Source organism: Branchiostoma belcheri, unplaced genomic scaffold, assembly GCF_001625305.1.
Source record: "Branchiostoma belcheri isolate BF01 breed outbred unplaced genomic scaffold, Haploidv18h27 scaffold1, whole genome shotgun sequence".
NCBI lineage: Eukaryota > Metazoa > Chordata > Leptocardii > Amphioxiformes > Branchiostomatidae > Branchiostoma > Branchiostoma belcheri.
The window spans coordinates 11,611,338-11,630,080 of record NW_017802379.1 but is presented as its reverse complement, the minus strand read 5'-3'; the positions used below and the strand labels follow the sequence as shown (position 1 = coordinate 11,630,080).

The window sequence follows — 18,743 nt, the reverse complement described above, 5'->3', positions numbered from 1 at the left end:
CGTGGTTCACGTCACCTTCAAGAAAATGAAATTGACCTCTATAGAGCCAGCTCCATGGAGGTGAGTAGTACAGCCCTGAGGCATTGTTTTTGGTAGCTCCACGCCCTATGAGATCATATGCTTGGTTCACGTCACCTCCAAGAAAAAATTGACCTCTATAGAACTGGCGTCATAGAGCTAGCTCTGTGCACTATGAATGCATATACATCGTTCACGTCACCTTAAAGAAAAACTGGCTCTATAGAGCTGGCTCCATGCTCTATGAATGCATATACATGGTTCACGTCACCTTAAAAAAATTGACCTCTATAGAGCTAGCTCCATGCACTATGAATGCATATGCGTGGTTCACGTCACCTTCAAGAAAAAAGAAATTGACGTCTATAGAGCTAACTCCTTAGAGCCAGATCCATGCACTATGAATGCATATGCATGGTTCACGTCACCTTCAAGAAAAATTTGGCCTCTATAGAGCTAGCTCCATGCACTTTGAATGCATATACGTGATTCACGTCACCTTCAAGGAAAAAATTGACCCCTGTAGAGCTGGCTCCAAGGAGGTGATTAATGCAGCCCTGAGGCAGGTTGCTTTGTAACTCCATAGAGCTGCCTCCATATTTACTATGGAATCATATGCTTAGTTCACGTCACCTTCATAAAAAAATGAAATGACCACTATAGAGCTAGTAGGTCCCTAGAGCCAGCTCCATGCACTATGAATGCATATGCTTGGTTCACGTCACCTTCAAGAAAAAAACGACCTCTATAGAGCTAACTCCATAGAGCCAGATCTATGCAGTATGAATGCATATGCATGGTTCTTATCACCTTCAAGAAAACAATAGACCTTTATAGAGCTAGCTCAATACAGCTGGCTCCATGTACTATGAATGTACTTCAGCAGAGTGTGCTTTTTTATGTTATGCTTAAGCTAGACCATTATGTAGGAATGGAAAAATGTTTTCTGGGAAATTGTTCTTTGATCTTTTCCGATACCCATCCGGCCTGTAGCTGCATCGTGTTCTTCGCGTTGTCAATATCAAAAACCGCGTCACCATGTGCGTGTGAAATACGGTGAATAAAGGATACAAAAGAGATGTTTTAACAGATTATTTTATGACAGGAAGGTCGTAAACAACTCTAATTGTGTCCGTCTAGACAAAGGTTTTACACTTATGTGTCCGTTTGTACTGAAAAAAATGAATACAGAATAACGCTGTGAACAGTGGAAATTCCCCCCTTTTTTCGATATCCTGTTTAGATATAAGAAACGAACACTGCAAGCTGAGACAGAAGAAGAAGAAGACACGAAAGGAGTGAAGGAATTAGCACTTCCGTGCCAATCGACCCTAAGCAGTTGACAAATGTCATTAGGTGACGTATTGCTTTCGTTGTCGGGATTTAGCCAAAACAATGAAGTTAAACCTCCTCGGCCAAAGGGATAACCTTGATTTAGCAGAGCTCAAATCCCGCCTTTACACTTAAATGAATTCCCTCTAAAGACAAACAGTGAAAATAGCCTGTTATTAATTAGTGTCGCTTGTCCCCTTTGTTTTTGGGCCCGAGGACCGTTCATTATCTGTCGCTTGTCCCCTTTGTTTGTGGGCCCGGGGACCGTTCATTATTTGTCAACTAAAGAAGGCGTAATGGAAACCAACGCCGTGAATACTGAAAATTCTATATTTCACAATGTCAATGGCCTCAACCGGGCTTTTTCCTTTTGATATCATGTTTTCTTATTGTATTATCGTATTGTCAGTTCTAAAATGAACACCACCATTGTTCGCAAGCTGAGCCACGATAGATTGCAGAAAATCGCATCTCTGTACCAATCGTTGACATAGGTCATTAGGTGACATCGATATCGTGGTCAGGATGAGGTCCCGACAACTTTTAAACTGGAGAGCTCAAATAAACGCAGTATGAATTCCAACACATGGTTTGCGTCACAAAATTTAGTATAGTGTATATAGTCAATCAATACACAAGGACAGCCTTGCCGTAACATAACTAGTATCAAACACGATCATCCAAGATTTATAAATACCAATACTAGTAAACCGATGCAAACAATTTTCTGTACCATTTTCTGGAGCGTGGTATTTTTTTAAGGCAACGGGAAGCACGTTTATGTATTTATCTTGAAGGTGACGTGAAACATGTATATGCATTCAAAGTGCGTGGAGCCAGCAAAACAGCCTCGACAGACCGGCACTGTGTGTACATGTATCGTTCTCAGTGTGTGGGGCCGCATAGAACACCACCAAAAACGATTATCCAAGATTTGCAAATGACAATACACCGATCTAACCATTTTCTGGAGCGTGGTATTTTTTGACGGCAACGCGAAGCACGTTTATGTATTTATCTTGAAGGTGACGTGAAACATGTATATGCATTCAAGGTGCGTGGAGCTAGCAAAACAGCCTCGACAAGACCGGCACTGTGTGTACATGTATCGTTCTCAGTGTGTGGGGCCGCATAGAACACCACCAAAAACGATTATCCAAGATTTGCAAATGACAATACACCGATCTAACCATTTTCTGGAGCGTGGTATTTTTTGGCGGCAACGCGAAGCACGTTTATGTATTTATCTTGAAGGTGACGTGAAACATGTATATGCATTCAAAGTGCGTGGAGCTAGCTCTGTGGGCAAAACAGCCTCTGAGAAGACCGGCACTGTGTGTACATGTATCGTTCTCAGTGCGTAGGGCCGTATCAAGTTTAAACACGATATATTCTAGAGCATGATTTCTTCATTGTAAGTGACGTGAACCATGCGTGTTCTTTGTGCACGGGGCTGTTTATTTCTCAAGACATTTATAGCGCTGGTTTGTTTTCTTGAAGTGACGTGAACCATGTATATGAATTTTTCTTGAAGGTGACGTGAACCAGGCATATGCATTCATAGTGCGTAGAGCTAGCTCCATGGAGCTGGAAAAAATCTGCCTCAGGGCTGAAGTACTTACCTCCATGGAGCTAGCTCCATGGAGCTAGCTCCATGGAGGTGAGTAGTACAGCCCCTATTGCAAAAATGGGCAAAGATGTCTGTTGCCATGCTGGAGGGTGGATGGCAGATAACTAGGAAGAGAGGAGACAAGAAAAGGCTCTGATTTATTGTTTGTTTCTTACTTTGATGCAGTAATATGTTATGCTGACTGTGTATATGTGATGTTCCTACTGAATCAAAACCATTTGTACAATGATTGAGTCAAAATTTTACATTGTAGGAACCTTGTTTTTTTTCGGCCGGCCTTGTTTTTTTTTCGCCCGCTCGCATTAGATTTGGAGTCTGCGAAGGATGTCATCCATAAAATTTACTTGCTGTGGCCTAAATTATATGTGTACGTATATGAAAAGAATAATTGTATCAAGAACGGAACATATTAAACACAAAATCGTCGCCTGTGTTTTTTTAAAAACATCATACTTGTTCACATTCTTTACCGACTAGTATTATATAGGTTCTGTTATCGATTTCCGAAGAATCACTAAAATTGTAGAGTGTACAGGCGTTCGTTTGTTGTTGCAGCGAACATCGCAAGATGGCTTCCTGGCAAGTTTTCCTATAGCGAGCGATGAGGGCTTGCATGTCCGACAGTTTTCAAAGATTGGACAGGGAGCGACAGTGTAATATCAAACGAGCTGGCGGCTTCTGCTAGCCGTGTTTATAGTTATGTTACATCAAGGTGGTTTAAAAGTGAACCTGATAAAGAAGGAAATTTCCTAGAAGGACTTGGTGCCTTACTTGAAGTGATCGTTACCGCCATGTTGTTCACTTTATATCACATACAATGCAGTGCATAATGGAGGCGCACCTACTTAGCTCCGTTGGTAACGCGCAGGACGGCAATACCAGGCATTGCAAGTTCGAACCCCGTACATCAGACATTTTTTTAACCATTTTAACATTTTTAACAATTTTAACGTTTTTAACAATTTTAACATTTGTAACATTTTTAAACAACTTTAGCCTTTTTAAAAATTTTAACTATTCTAACCATTTTAACAATTTTAAACATTTTATATTTCTTGTACCAATTTCAAAATCCTTTGTTTTGCTTTTAACATTCAAAAACTGATTGACGTTCTTACTCAAGAATGTCAATAACTTTGAATGTCTTTTTCCAACATACAAACCAAAACCACTTTGATGTCACAAAAGTGACATCTGTGCGCGCATCGGTTTTCGTTCATTTAAAAACTAAGTTCACGACAATCATACAAAACATGTGAAAACTAAGCAAACATACTCTGTAAATTGATATTCCCGATTTTTTTCACTGTACCGCAATGCAAGCGGGGAGTCAATGTAAACGGTTTTCACTGTCACCTCTGTACCGTGAACGTATTATAACAGTAAGGAAATAATTCCTGGACTTTCTTTTTCCTGCAACTGTCACCACCGTGAATATATAGTTCCGTGAACATGTCCAATTTTCTTAGACCGTGAAAATTTTGCTACCGTTAGTAGTAGTTGCAATCTCGTCATTATTATAGTAGTATTTAGATACCTGCAATATATAACTTTGAGATTGAGATAATCGTAAAGTAAAGCTGTCAAGATTTTAAGTGATTGTCCTTGTATCTTTGTAAAAAAAAAGGTAGATAATTGGCAAGTGCCATTTTTGTAATGATCTGTCGAGATTCAAAAAGCTTGTCCTTTTATAATTGCAGTATAATTTATTCAGAATCTTTTGTTTTTGTTTTGGGAGGGAGATGGAGTGAAATATTACATTTGCTCCGATGCAAATGTTGGCCTTTCTAGTTGTATTTTAGATTTATGTATACTGTGTTGTTGTTTTGCTGTCTATAGGCTCTGCCTGATGCAAACAATAAATAAATTAAGTAATCCGGTATAATTTTTACGGCGTCACGTCAAAATTGAATTTAAAATGTTCAAGTGAATTTTCTGGACATTCTTTTAATCTAATTTATATGTCACTTCGGTGAAGGTTGGACATCCGGGAAATGTTGGAATTTACTGTCAATGAGACAGATGAGTGGGCACAGGTCATCATTTGCCGAAGTGGGTCCTCATGTAGGAATAAATTTTGGACGCACATGAGCGGCCGCAGACCTGCAAGGGAAGGAATGAACAGGGATGGAGAATTGTTTCCTCCTCTCTTTCTTCTTCTTTATGGCAGCTGCTCTGTTGGCCCCGAAAGTCCTAGTAAAGCTAAGGTCCCAATTACCCCGCGCCCGTCAGGGATGTAGCCCCGGCTTGCCCCGGCCGGGCTCAGGCGGGCACCGGCTGTCGTGGTCACAATGAAAAGTTTCCTTCAGTAGCATTTTGTTATCTTGTCACCCTCTTTGGTCGCACTCCAGCAGGCACCCGGCAGGTACCCGACGATGTCTTGTACTGACCGTAATGCAGAAGTTACGCTTTTGTTGTGAACTTTGATCTGTGACGTCACACATGTTACGCGGGTTTACGAAGTACACACCTTTATTATTCTGTTCATCTGGTCTGTGACGTAACAAATGTGTCCCGGTGGACTGCCGGCAACCGGAGGGGTACTCTTGGTGTTCTCACGGTGAGGTCACGGTGTCTTTTTGTCAGCGGGGCCCGGGTAGAATTTAACTCAGAGTTCAATTCTTCTCGGGTCCCCGCCGGGCCCAAAACTAGCCCGATAGCCCCTTGGTGTACTTAGGGGTCCCGCCAGAAAGTGCCAAAAAACAGCTCGGGTACTACCCGCCAGGGCCCCTTATTTTCCAATTGGGACCGTAGCATAACCAGTGTACACTGCTTTTTCCAGGCAGTTTTATCATGGGCGATTTCTTCCCATGAGTTGACATCAATGCTACAGCTCCTTAGGTTGTCCCTGTATCTTTTGAGTGGTCTTCCTGGGTTACACTGCCCTTGCTTCAATTATCCATGTAACGGTACGTTTGGGATTCTGCTATCCTCCGTGCGGACAACATGCCCTGCCCATCTTAACTGTCATTTTACGATCAGACACTCAACACTTGTGAGGCCACACTTCTCCAGAACCTGCAAGTTGGACACCTTGGATTGCCATGGGTTCAAATCTCCCCAGTGACATATATAAAGGAAATTAAATCAAGCCTTTCCCAAACCACGCTGATCTCTGTTAGGCAAACGTGTGATGTCGCTAACGAAAAACTGTTAGTTAAATGTTCCTTTACGACTCCCTGTCGTCTTCTATATCTAAAATTTACAAACTTTTGGTCCCTTTGACGACATGTTTTTGTTAGGGACCCGTCCGGTGCCCGGTCAGTTTCCCGTCTCGACCCGTGCGGGATGCAATAGGGTGCCGAGCGGCTCTTGCATTCCGGCCGGGTAGCTGCAGGGTCCCTGGCGGGGTTCAGGGGTGATCCTGGCGGGTCCCTGAATAGTACGCCCCTGGCTGGTATAGTAGGTTCACCCCTGGTTGATGCGCAGACCAGTGCATGGTCACTACGACTCACTGATGATGGAGATTGAGAACATTACAAAACCCTCTATAACCACCTTCTTCTGAACAACTAAAGCACAGATCAGCACACGTAACGTCATAAGCTTGGACAGTTGTCTGTGCGGCCGCCTGGCGGGTCCCGGTCGCTCCGTCCAGGTCCCGTTCGGTAGTGCCTTTCTTTAATTGTGTCCTAGGCTTTTGTAAAGTATCGACACTTCTGTTTGCTATTTCAAAGGCTTTAAGTATGGACTAATGACTTCGGAAAATGAGCTGAAAATGACAGTAAATGTGAATATCAGATTGTCTCATCCTGACATCCAGAATCTTTTTTTTTTCGAATTTCCCAATGCCTCTAAACTATTTTGAAGGCTTTGGGGAAAATGATAACGTTTTAGGGGTGTTTTTGATTTTTTTTTCCTTTTGCAGCTTGTCAAATTATTCCATCGTCCTTGACGACGTGCAGGGCCCTTCACTACCAAATGATGACCCTTCCCAACCCACTCAACTTCACCCACACCACGGTCGCCCAAGTTGAGAACTCAGCAGGGTTCACTGACCTCATCGCCCTTGCAGATTCAACCTGTCACCCCCGTGTTAGAGACCTCGTCTGCGCCACTATTGTGCCACGCTGCGAGTCCAGGTATTATAGTTTTTTAATCTTTGTAGTAAACTTAGTTCTAATTTCTGTTGTTGTTTTCATATCTCCATTTTGTTCAGTGATTTAAAAACACATGGATGATTATTTACTTTTACAAAAGAAAACGTACGTAAATAATTTCATCAGGTTTGTAATCGAATGAACAGCAAAGTCCTTTCATCACAGCCATTTATTTTTACGAGCCGACGTTCCGATGACCGTCTGTCATCTTCATCAGGGCAATTCTGACTGGATTACTGTGCACTGACGCTAAATATTACTTGGTGCATAGTGCATTAAAGTGTTACATAGTAACATTTAGCGTCAGTGCACAGTAAACCAGTCAGAATTGCCCTGATGAAGATGACAGACCGTCATCGAAACGTCGGCTCCGGAAAATTAATTGGTTGTGATGAAAGAACTTTGCACAGAAAACGTAGTTTTAACATTTCATGACCAGTCTTGTAGCATTGTTTCTTTTACTTGTAACAAAGTTGAGAAACAAAAGTTTTCCACAATCCTATATTATTGCTTCAATCAAGCAATCATTAATCTCACAAATGTTCTACAATTCATAATTTATGATATATTTCACTAGGTTGAGGCGTAGAAATAAGATAATATCCTGAAAAATACAACATATGATACTAATTACATATTATTGCAATTACATGTATCATTTATTTTTATTGTTTAGTCCAAATCTCCGACAGCAGCTTCCATGTCGGTCTTGGTGTGAAGAAGTGAGGTACTCGTGTGAACTTGAGAACGCCTGGTCAGCTTTTCCAAGCTGTGAGATTTTCCCCTACACTAACTGTAACAACATCATGGCTTCACAAACTCCGGGTGGTGGTGAGTCTATCGATCTTTTTCTTATATTTACCAAGGAAAACATATTGTTTTGCTCGGTTTCTTCCTCTTCTTCTTCTCCAAACAGTGACCTATATGACCTGACCAATGACATGATTTGTTCACGTCTGTCACCATGGTGATTGGTGTTGGCTTACATAATGTTGCAATCTCATGGTCTGCTCTGCTCCTGTCACCATATACTAGTAGTACATGTATGTGGATATGTTTGAGTAAGAATTAACAGAGAAGACCATATCCGAAGGTAAACATTATGCATTTGCTTTGCCAGTGTTTATTTATTTCAGCTTTGCTACAGGATGTGACTTAACTGTGGACACAGGGCATATATATGCAGTCCTTTGTAACATCCCTCTTCAAGCTGAAAACATAACAGTTAAATGGTACATAAAAGCTAAACGTAAAATAAGAAAAAACTGGATCAACATATAGTAATGCATAAGATGTACACTTTAAACAAGAACGCAAATGCAATAAACAGAACTAGGTCATGACTACTGGTTAATACTTGGTAAATAAATAAACAAAATAACACGATATTCATACGGGCCAAAAACAACAATAAAGATGGTAATGATAATAATGATAATAACAATAATAAAGAAATATACTACACAATTCTAAGAACGTGTGTGTCAGGTGGATAATAATGTTTTCAGGGTCTGTACCCATCCGTTCGATATACATTAATGGTGTTATTTGTTGTAACAAACTACAGATGAATAAGCCTGTTAATAAGGTACAAGATTTATTTCTAAACCTTATTTCTTTTTTTGGCGACGTCTCAGGGAGGAGCCTAATGGTACAGTATTGTGTATTATCTGCAAGAATTCTAGGAATTCTCAAGGAATTTTGTCCACAGGAATGGAATGTCCACAGGCATTTCTCTGACTTACATCTATGCTCACATTCCTGGAAACCCTTGGAAGACCTGTCTGCCCCGGATGCCCTACTTTCTGTTACCCCGGGGCTCGTTCTCTATACACTCAAGGGAGGAGCGCACTGTATCTGTCTAGATTTAACAGCTTCCTCAAAATCATGAAATGATGGCAGTGCCATGCAGACAATAACCCTAACAGCAACCACGGTCGCCATGACAATGTATGTTTTCAATGCCAGTCTTGTTACCCTTACAGAGGAGTGTTTCGATGGAAACGGTGCAAACTACAGAGGAAACGAGGCGAGAGATCCTATAGCAGGGGTAGACTGTGAACGATGGGACAGTGATCCAACCTACATAAAGCCGTATCCCTGGGCAAACCTCGTGAGTAACAAATGCCGCAACCCAAACGGTGACACCGGACCATGGTGCATCACTCCAGGTGGATTCGAGTACTGTGACATTATTCCTTGCAACGGTAAGTCGTCAAGTCAATTTTATTGATGATATTCAGAGAAATATATGACATGAACAAAGTAATAAAGAAAGTAGAAACTTTCAAAATAAACTGTTTGGATCTAAGAACGCAATGAACATTGAGTTATACTTGAATTATAAGAGGAGAATGCAGACGCTATGTTACGCAACATATTTATCCTTCTAAGATTATATACCTCGACGTTTGGCGATCTTAAAAACAGTGGACCATGTCTCAACGTCAGAGACTACGACTCTATCCAGTTGTGGCCATATCAACCAGGGCTAGGTTTCGAACGCGCGACCTTGTGGTTCATAGGCAATGGTCTATAAACGGTTGATTACGTACAGCGTGTATACTGTTGTAACAATCAAACAAGTTATCTTGAAAGTTCATCTGTGTTGGTGGAAATCATTATGAAGCAAGTTTTAACTGTAATTTCCAACACAACAAACTGAAATTAACCAAATTTTTCGACTGCACAACTCAAGTCTTTGTCAAGGAATGAGCAATCCGCTTCCAGGATGTCACACAGATAACACTCGTGACTCCGAGAGCAATGGATCATGGGTTGCAGAGAGTCTGTGGCGCCCCCCGTCTCTGTGGGGGGGATGGTTGCAATGCCCTGAGGTAGATGGCCTCTTTAATCCCTCGTGCAAAAAAAGTCCGGTTCTAAGTCCAACATTCTTACTTTATCCAGTAAGACTGAATGTACAGGCGATTCTAAGTGTATATGTTGTGAGACCTCGTTTGTGACCTAGCTCGACCAACAATGTATATACCAAGTTCAGCATGGATAGCGAAGACTATTAACCCTACCTAGACCGGGGGGGGCTAAAAGTGCCCGCGGCAACTTTGATGTCACCTTGCGTCTAAACAGCTAGCCGTAGAACGGCCAAACTTGGTGACTTTTCCTAGAATATTGTTGGCAACAATTCTCTATCATTGGAATAAGATAATAATTTTTTGTGTTGCCATGGCAACGGGTTTCTGACAGGCATTTTTTTGCTAAATTTAGTACTTTTTGTTTCAACAATAGAATTTTATGGGTTTTATGTCAAGTTACTCATGGTTTCTAATATTAATAACATCCCATATAATTTTATGTAAATTTTATCATTAAATATGCATAATTTATGCTAATTTGATGACGTCATTGGCCAAAATCCAAGATGGCGGACCATACCATTAGAACAGGTATATACAGGTTATTTTCATTAAAATTGCATCAATACTTCCATTTCTTTTTCCAAAAAAGGTTTAAATGAAGGTCTTTAGTATGTTAACAATGTATTTTAGGCTTTATCATGAAAAAAAAAACTATTTTTGAAAATTCAAGATTGATGATCCAAGATGGCGGATATCTTAAATATGCATGACGTCATTTATGACGTCACCGATGTTGCTCTGGGCAACATAAGACTTAGTACACCATAATATTGTGTCATAAACACTTTTGGTACAGTTATGTTGAATACCATTTAGTTTTCAGGGAAAAACCTATTTAGACGGTTTTGGCCAATAAAATCACATTACTGACGTCATAATGACGTCATATTACGTCATAACGACATAAAAATTGTAGATATGATAAATTTTCACTAGTACACCATTCTCTGAAAATTTGGTGGTCATACGACATACCGTTTGCGAGTTCTTAGGGGGGGTCAAAAGAGCCCCCCCCCCGGTCCCCCCATGTCAAAAAAAGCCCGGTCTAGGTAGGGTTAAGAACACCATATCTAATGCTGAGGTCGCATTTCCTATTCGGGAACAAATCGAAAAGGCACCCAAAACACAAAGGATTTACAACAATCAAATTTACAGTTATAAGCACTATCTGTACATATTCTTAAAATGCATCATCTTGTCTTGACTTGTCTAACCTTTGTTATCGTTTGGACTTCCAAAAACTGTCTTCACTTATTTGCATACCGATTAACAGTTCGTTCTTATAAACCTGCATTTCTCCAATGGTCTCTTTTAGTCACTGACGATAACTGACTGACCGTTTCCAAAACCATATATTCAGCTGCTTGAGTAACTGCTTTAGGGCGTATTCTTAAAATGGATGATTTGTTTGTGTGTTCATGCATCAGCCTGACCTGGCACTGGCTTTGAAATGTGAACTCAGCATACTTAAACATTGTAGGCTTGTAGACATAACTTAAAAGTTACATGTTTTCCATGTCTCAATTCTACAGCTAAAGGTTGTGACGATCCAGGGAAACCAAAGTTTGGAAAGAGGACTCCTGTTCTAAAGTTCTACTTCCCAGGAGAACGAATCACGTACAGCTGTGATACGGGATACGAGTTCAAGGAATACACCCCGACAAGGCCGAACGTTGCTGAATGCGTTGTGATTAATGAAACAACAGGACATGCCGACTGGGAAACAGCAAAACCAGATTGTGAAGGTAAGGATATAAATTTTTCTATCTGTTTTTATGTACTAGTTCAATCACCACATACATGTCAGCTGTTAAAGTTTCAAGTTTATTGCGATGCTTTTTTCGTCAATAATGATGAGTCAGAGATAACATGCCCTCACGCACACACAAACACGCGCACACACGCACGTACGCACACACACAGACACACGCACGCACGCACACACGCACACATACGCACGCACGCACACGCGCGCACACACACAAACACAAACATAATCGTCATAAAACGAGACTTCTGTACTACAGAAAAAAATGGTTAGCATAACCTATTTGCATACGGGGCTCTCGTATGCAATATTTTAGTGGCTGAGTACAAGAGCCCCGGTATACAAACATAATAGCAACAATGCCATAAAAAGGGTGTCTAATTTAAAACATTTAAACATTCTTTGTGTTGCAGTCGACCAGAAATTCAAGCTACAAAACGACAAACTAAACGAGAACGTGTACAACAAGGCGGCGTCTCCAACAAAAAGTCTGGAAATAAAGGCATATGTTGTCAACGTCATCAACTTGGTGAGTGATAGAGTTCTTAACGGTTATCTATGTCACTACCCTTCTACACATCTTTCGGCCGCCCTTCACACTTAAATTTCATCAACGAACCGTTTCTAACTTCAAGTAACATTATACTGAATGACCTCTGGCCTCCTAACCATACTAAGTCATATTATTTGCCTACATTATCAATTGCCTTATGTTTGTTATGGATCTAATGCCTAGGTCACATTTCGAAACCGGGGCCCTGCCGGGCAGTCATTTGGAACGAAAAATTTGGTATAAAACACAAGAAAGCACAGAAAGGTTGAAAAATATCAACAATGGTATTTACGTATATTCTTGATGAAAATTGTTGAATTTTCACTAATCGAAACAGCCCGGCCGGCCCCGGCTTGGAAATGTGACCCCAGCATTAGGTATAAGAAATTTCTGTAATTTATGACTTTATTATACTATGTGTTTATGTATGTGTGTATTTCATAATGTCTGCGGTGCTCGACATCAGCTGTAGCTGCCCTTCTACTGTATTGCAATATTGGCAATTTAAATAAATGAATAAAAAAAAATATAAATAGAGCTTCCTTTTTTCGATGCCATAGATACGACAATCTAACAAACGTTGGTTGCGAAATATCATCAATATTTACAACAATTGGTTAATGAAATATTATCATATGTTCTGATAACATAGATCAACTGATAATGCACTTCGATCCTTGCCAATGTGTCTCTTTAAACAAAAAATCACAATAACGCGTTTTTTATTAATTTTCAAATTTATTTTAGAATGAAAAGGACGAACAGATTGTTACATCATTCAAAGCGGAATACGTAAGTACATATTTTTTTAAGCCTCCTGAATGGTAGTCGAAAGCCCGCCAATCATAGTAAGGGGTGGGATGGCTGGCGTTCAGCGAAGCTAATTTCCGTCTCGTAAACGGTCGATGCCATTTTAAACGGTCGATGCCATTTCGCAGAACGGCTAACTTTAAGTGTATCAGCACGGTCCATCCACACCGTGGTGTTTTGTGGCGTAGAGGATAGGGTTTAGGTTAGGGTTTAGTGTTGTACAGTTACACTTTTGGACCCGAGTTCGAATCCGGGCTTGTGCTTTTTGTTGTTGTTTTTTTTTCACTAATATTTACAATTCTACATGGCCCTCCCTCATATTTGCAATTAGAATATTGCTTATCTTATCTTATATAGATACTGAGCGAAGGTCCCTCACGGGACATCATGCTCGGGAAAAAAAAAGGTGCACGCCCAAGCACGGCCGGTGGTGCTGGTGGTGCGTAAAAAAAAGAAAAAAAAAGTGACAATAAGAAAACAAACTACTGAATCGGGCTAATCCCTTAAGCTAGTGTGCAAGGTGACTACAATAAACAAGAACAAAAATGTGTGTGGCCACACTTGGGACAGTTCGTTACTAGTTCTGAGTAAGGGAAAGGCCCATGTGTTGGGCCAGTCCCTGTTTAAATTGGCTTAGTGTAGAAGCTGTTACTAGATGTTGTGGCAGGCTGTTCCATTCAGGTACTGTTCTTGGGAAAAAACTCCCTCTGTGTACCTCCGTCCTAGCTGAGAGTACCACAAAACGATGAGAGTGACCTCTAGTCTGACGTGTGTTTGGTGTTAGGTATGCATGTAAGGGTATGGCTATCATGTTGTTAATGGCCTTATACATGAGTGATAAGCGGGCTAGTTGTCTCCGCTGTTGGAGTGACGGTAGTCTGAATGTGGTTCGATGTTGGGTGACGCTTGTAGTGTGTCTGTAATCCCTGGCTATAAACCTAACTGCCCGTCTCTGTACTGATTCCAACTTGTCAACTAGGGTGTTGCTTTGTGCGTATTGGCGTACCTGTGGGTCCCAGACTGCTGATGCATATTCCAGTTTAGGTCTGACCAGTGATGTGTATGCCCGTTCCCTTACCTCCTTGTAAGCCCCCCCTCAGATTACGCCTCAGGAATCCCAAAGTGCTATTAGCCTTGGCTGTGATGTTGTCGATGTGTGGTTTCCACTTTAGATCTTGTGAGAGGATAATCCCAAGGTAGGGGTGTTGCGTGCTGACCTCTCAAGGTACTGAAAACATAGTGTACAAAAATTGTGACATTCTTCTTGTTTTGCGTATGTGGAGAATAGTACATTTTTTAAACATTGAAACTGAGTTGCCATACTACTGACCATTCACATAACGTGTCTAGATCCTTTTGGAGAATATTCTGGTCTTGTGCAGAGTACAGAGGGCGATAGATTAGACAGTCGTCTGCAAAGAGGCGGAGTTGTGAAGAAATGTTATTATCTATATCGTTAATATATATCAGGAACAACAAAGGGCCTAAGATTATGCCCTGGGGCACACCTGACTTGACCTCGGTCGGATTAGATTTAGCACCATCTACAACTACTTGTTGGTGCCGGTCGAGTAGCCATCTTTCTATCCAGTTCAAATTGGTGCCTTTAATTCCATAGAATTCTAACTTTCTGAGCAATCGTGTGTGGGGAACGCTATCGAATGCTTTTGAAAAATCTAAAATTGCCATATCCACTTGATTACCTTTGTCATACATGGAAGTCAAATCATGAAGAGTGCTGATTAATTGGGACTCACAAGAGTGTTTTGCTCGGAAGCCGTCTTGAGTTGGTAGGAGAATGTGCTGGCTATCTAAATGTTTCATTGTAGATGAATACAGTATATGTTCTAAAAGCTTACAGCTAACGCAAGTGAAAGAAACTGGCCTATAATTTGCCGGGTCGCTTCTAACCCCTTTTTTGAATACAGGGTGTACATATGCTTTCCGCCAATCGTTAGGGACCTCTCCCTCCCTTAAAGATTGATTAAAAATGTGATGTAGAATAGGGCTTGTCTCAGAGGCATATTCTCTCAAGATTCTGCATGGTATCATATCTGGGCCTGAGGCCTTTCTTGGATCGATTCCTTCCAGTAGCTTGGTTACTCCCTCTAATGTTACCATTATTGGGGGCATTTCTTGGTATGGGCTCGTCCCTAAGTCTGGTATGTTGGTAAGGTTTTCCTTTGTGAACACAGATTTGTATTGGTTATTAAGTGCCTCTGCCTTACCCTCACTATCTACCACCAAGTCGTTGCCGTGCTTTAGAGGTGCAGTACCCGTGGCTGTTTGTTTTCTGCTCTTAATGTAATTCCAGAATTTCTTCGGGTTTTCAAGTGATTCGTTCATTATTTCTTAAACATAATCATTATGTGCTTTCCTGATTTTACGTTTCACCTCCCTGCGGTAGTTCTTAAAAATTTCCCATTCTTGTTCACCCATGGTTTGTTTTGCCTTTTTATACAACTTCTTCTTCTTTTTAACCGCGCGTTTTATTGATGATGTAACCCACGGGCAGTGGTATTTACCTGATAACTTTTTCTGGGGTATGTGTTTAGTGGTTAAGCGTCTGACAGCATTTGTGAAATAGTACCAGTTCTCCTCCACTGTGAAATTGTCTGGGTTCCTATTGAGAAATTGCTTAGTGAGGTCTATAAATCCACTTGAGAGAGCTCCTTTGTCTGCTTTGTTATGTAGATATACTGTGCGGGGGTTCTTCTTGGTGGGTTTAATGTGGGTCTTCATGTTTACTACGACAGCGTCGTGATCGTTGATGCCTGGAATTACATCTGTCTTATCTACAAGGTCAGGGTTGGACAAAAGGGCAAGGTCCAAGATGTTATTTTCACGTATTGGTGAGCGTACCATCTGAGTTAGACTGGCTTCATGGATTAATTCTGTAAATCTCTCGTTGATCACCATTCCATATTGGGGTGAGCTCTTTACCTGGGGTGGGTTTGGACTCCAATCTATATTTGGGAGGTTGAAATCACCAAATAAGGCTATATTGGGGGGTGATGGTCTGGTTGTAATGTTGTTAATGGAATCTGAGAGTGAATCTATGAAATGTAGGCCGGAATTTGGTGGTCTATAGGCAGAACCTATACAGATGGGTCGATAACCTGCCTGCTGTATCATTGCCCACACAATTTCAGCATTGGTGGGGTCCTGTACTGGGGATGATACTAAGCTTGACCTAACAAGTATGAAAACTCCTCCGCACTGACAATTGCAGTCTTTCCGGTAAATGTCATACCCGTCCGGGAATATTTCCCCATTTGTTATGTTTTCGTCTAGATGTGATTCATTGCCACATATTATATCTGGGTTTTCGATTTCTATCATAGCTCTGAATTGAGCATTTTCCCCTCCCCTTTTATACTTCTGTAGTTCATTGCTAATATCCGTAAATCTTGAAGGATGTGCTTACCTTTGTGTATCTTCTGAGGAAAGCGGGGTGATGAGGTAGAAGTAGGGTGAAAATCTGGGATGCTGTCATTAGAGGTGAAAGTGTTCTGGGAGAGGGTAGAAGGCGTGATTTCTGAAGACCTGGACGAGTATCCGGGCTGAAACCTGGAACCAGATTGGGTGAATTGCGTGAGATAATGTCGATTTCACTGTCCATATCTGCTAAGGGGGCATAGTAGGCCATTGCTTTTTATAGTATTAATTACTTTTAATTCGTTTTTGGACGCTTTGATATGTCATCGACCATTCAGCAAAATGGCATCGACCGTTTCAAATGGCATCGACTGTTTGCGAGATACAAAATTGCTTCGGCGAATTTGGTTACGGTTCAGCTGTTTAAATCATGTTAGAAATATTCGTGCTTAAAACATTCGTTTGGGAGGTTCCATCATAGTTTGCTCATTTTCGAGAGTAAGTCAGCAAAACACCTGCCAACCATTCCGGTGTAAGTCAGCAGTGCTTGGGGCGTGTTAAGAGATCGAATTTGGCTCAAATTTAACTCAAATTCGTTTTTGGTTCCTGTACAAAAGGTAACCGTGGCCTATATCTGGGCTTCCAAAAGACCAGCCGACCTCTGCAGCTGATGATCGGGAATGAATTTGTGAACGTGTGACAATGCGTTAACCATCTGCGGTTCCATAGCTCTTATTGTGTTGTAATATTATAATAAGCAATAAAAAATGCGAGAAATGCAACTTGCCATTTTGAAATAGAAACTATATGCGAATTAGTAACAGTCAAACAGTGACAGCAAATCTTTAATTACGCCCTACTTATGGGGACACACCCAAGCTTTTTGGGGGGTCACAATTCGATTCTGCACACCCTCAACTCTAGCGACCGTCTCTTTCAGAAAACAGTTCTTAAGCCAAAGCACTGTGTTTGCAAATGAAGGATATCCCTCTAGCTACCAGAACAATAGAATTTCAATTTCTTTAACCTCTCCAACCTGCCTGTGTACGCTATAGGCATGGACAGACACTCGGCTACAATGGGAACCTAAAGAATATGGACATCTAGATCACATATTTGTTCTTGACAATCAAATCTGGAAACCGACATTGTCACTGAAAAGAAAGTAAGTATTATATCATTTTTCCCTAATGTAAAACCAACCCAAAATTGTGCATAATCTCAGAACAGCAACCGTTACGGTAGAATGAACGGTGATATGTGATACTAACATATAACTCTGTATAAGAGGGTTTTTTTGTTTAACGTTAAGTGTGGTATATCTGACTTTTAAAAGGGCCCAGGCCCAGTCTATTATACTGTTATCTGATGTGGTCTGTCACTGCTAATTCATGTATGACCCATCATATAGCTTTTTATCCCTTCTCTCTGTCCTTGTTTGGTTTTTATACCCTAAGTATTTACAGAGTTGAATGTATCGTACCCTACTTCGTCCTTCCTTTCGAACATATTTACATACAATATCAAACATAAGAAAGTGTTACTACCGTTAAATCAAGTTAAAAACGTTTTTCTTAAAAGGCTATAAGTCGTATTTATTTTCTTTTAGCGCAGACACAGACTACAAGGGTGAATTCCCTACGACAGAGGTAAGAATGGAGCACACCGGAGAAGTGACCTGGCCTGTAGAACTTCTGACTACAACGACCTGTACCCTGGACCCTTTCCTCTTCCCTCAGGACAACATGACATGTGCAGTGTGCTGGAGAGCTGGAGAGGAGTACATAATAGGTTGCCTTTTTTTCTGTTCCTACATTTATTACAAGGCATACTTATTTTTATGCCGCCACCAACACAGACAAACTAACATACTCATGCTCACCCGAGTTAAGTGAGTAAAGCTGAGAAAAAAAGTGCCTTTCCCAAGAGCACATGATCGGTGGCATGGCAGAATTCGAATTCGGGACATATTGATTTTTAGTCGAACGCCACACGACTCCACTGCATATTAAGCAATAATTATTAAAGATGTGGAGTGGGAATATTTTAAACAAGCTTTAAGAGTATATCAATCGACAAATATTTTGAAATAATTAAGAAATTCTAGAATGCAGTTGCGATCTCTTGCAATCAAAATCATAAAAGTGCATTCCTTACATTCTTCATTGGCTTTGTTACGACGATACTATGGAAGACAAAATGATACAGCCATGAATTCAAATAAACGCCATGACGCCAAATGCGTTGACGCGTTGTAAAGATCCTATACAAACATGAA

General features: G+C 40.8%; 1 protein-coding gene across 2 annotated transcripts in view; it reads left to right on the top strand.

Annotated features, from left to right (window-relative positions):
- The window catches only part of LOC109478453, a 51,098-nt gene that overhangs the window by 25,821 nt on the left and 6,534 nt on the right, over positions 1 to 18,743 (top strand). For both annotated transcript variants that reach the window (XM_019780025.1, XM_019780116.1), the window contains 8 exons: positions 6,849 to 7,062; positions 7,757 to 7,911; positions 9,066 to 9,287; positions 11,489 to 11,701; positions 12,138 to 12,253; positions 13,025 to 13,069; positions 17,521 to 17,630; positions 18,075 to 18,256. In XM_019780025.1, coding sequence (XP_019635584.1) covers positions 6,849 to 7,062; positions 7,757 to 7,911; positions 9,066 to 9,287; positions 11,489 to 11,701; positions 12,138 to 12,253; positions 13,025 to 13,069; positions 17,521 to 17,630; positions 18,075 to 18,256 — 1,257 coding nt within the window. The remainder of the gene's footprint in view (positions 1 to 6,848; positions 7,063 to 7,756; positions 7,912 to 9,065; positions 9,288 to 11,488; positions 11,702 to 12,137; positions 12,254 to 13,024; positions 13,070 to 17,520; positions 17,631 to 18,074; positions 18,257 to 18,743) is intronic.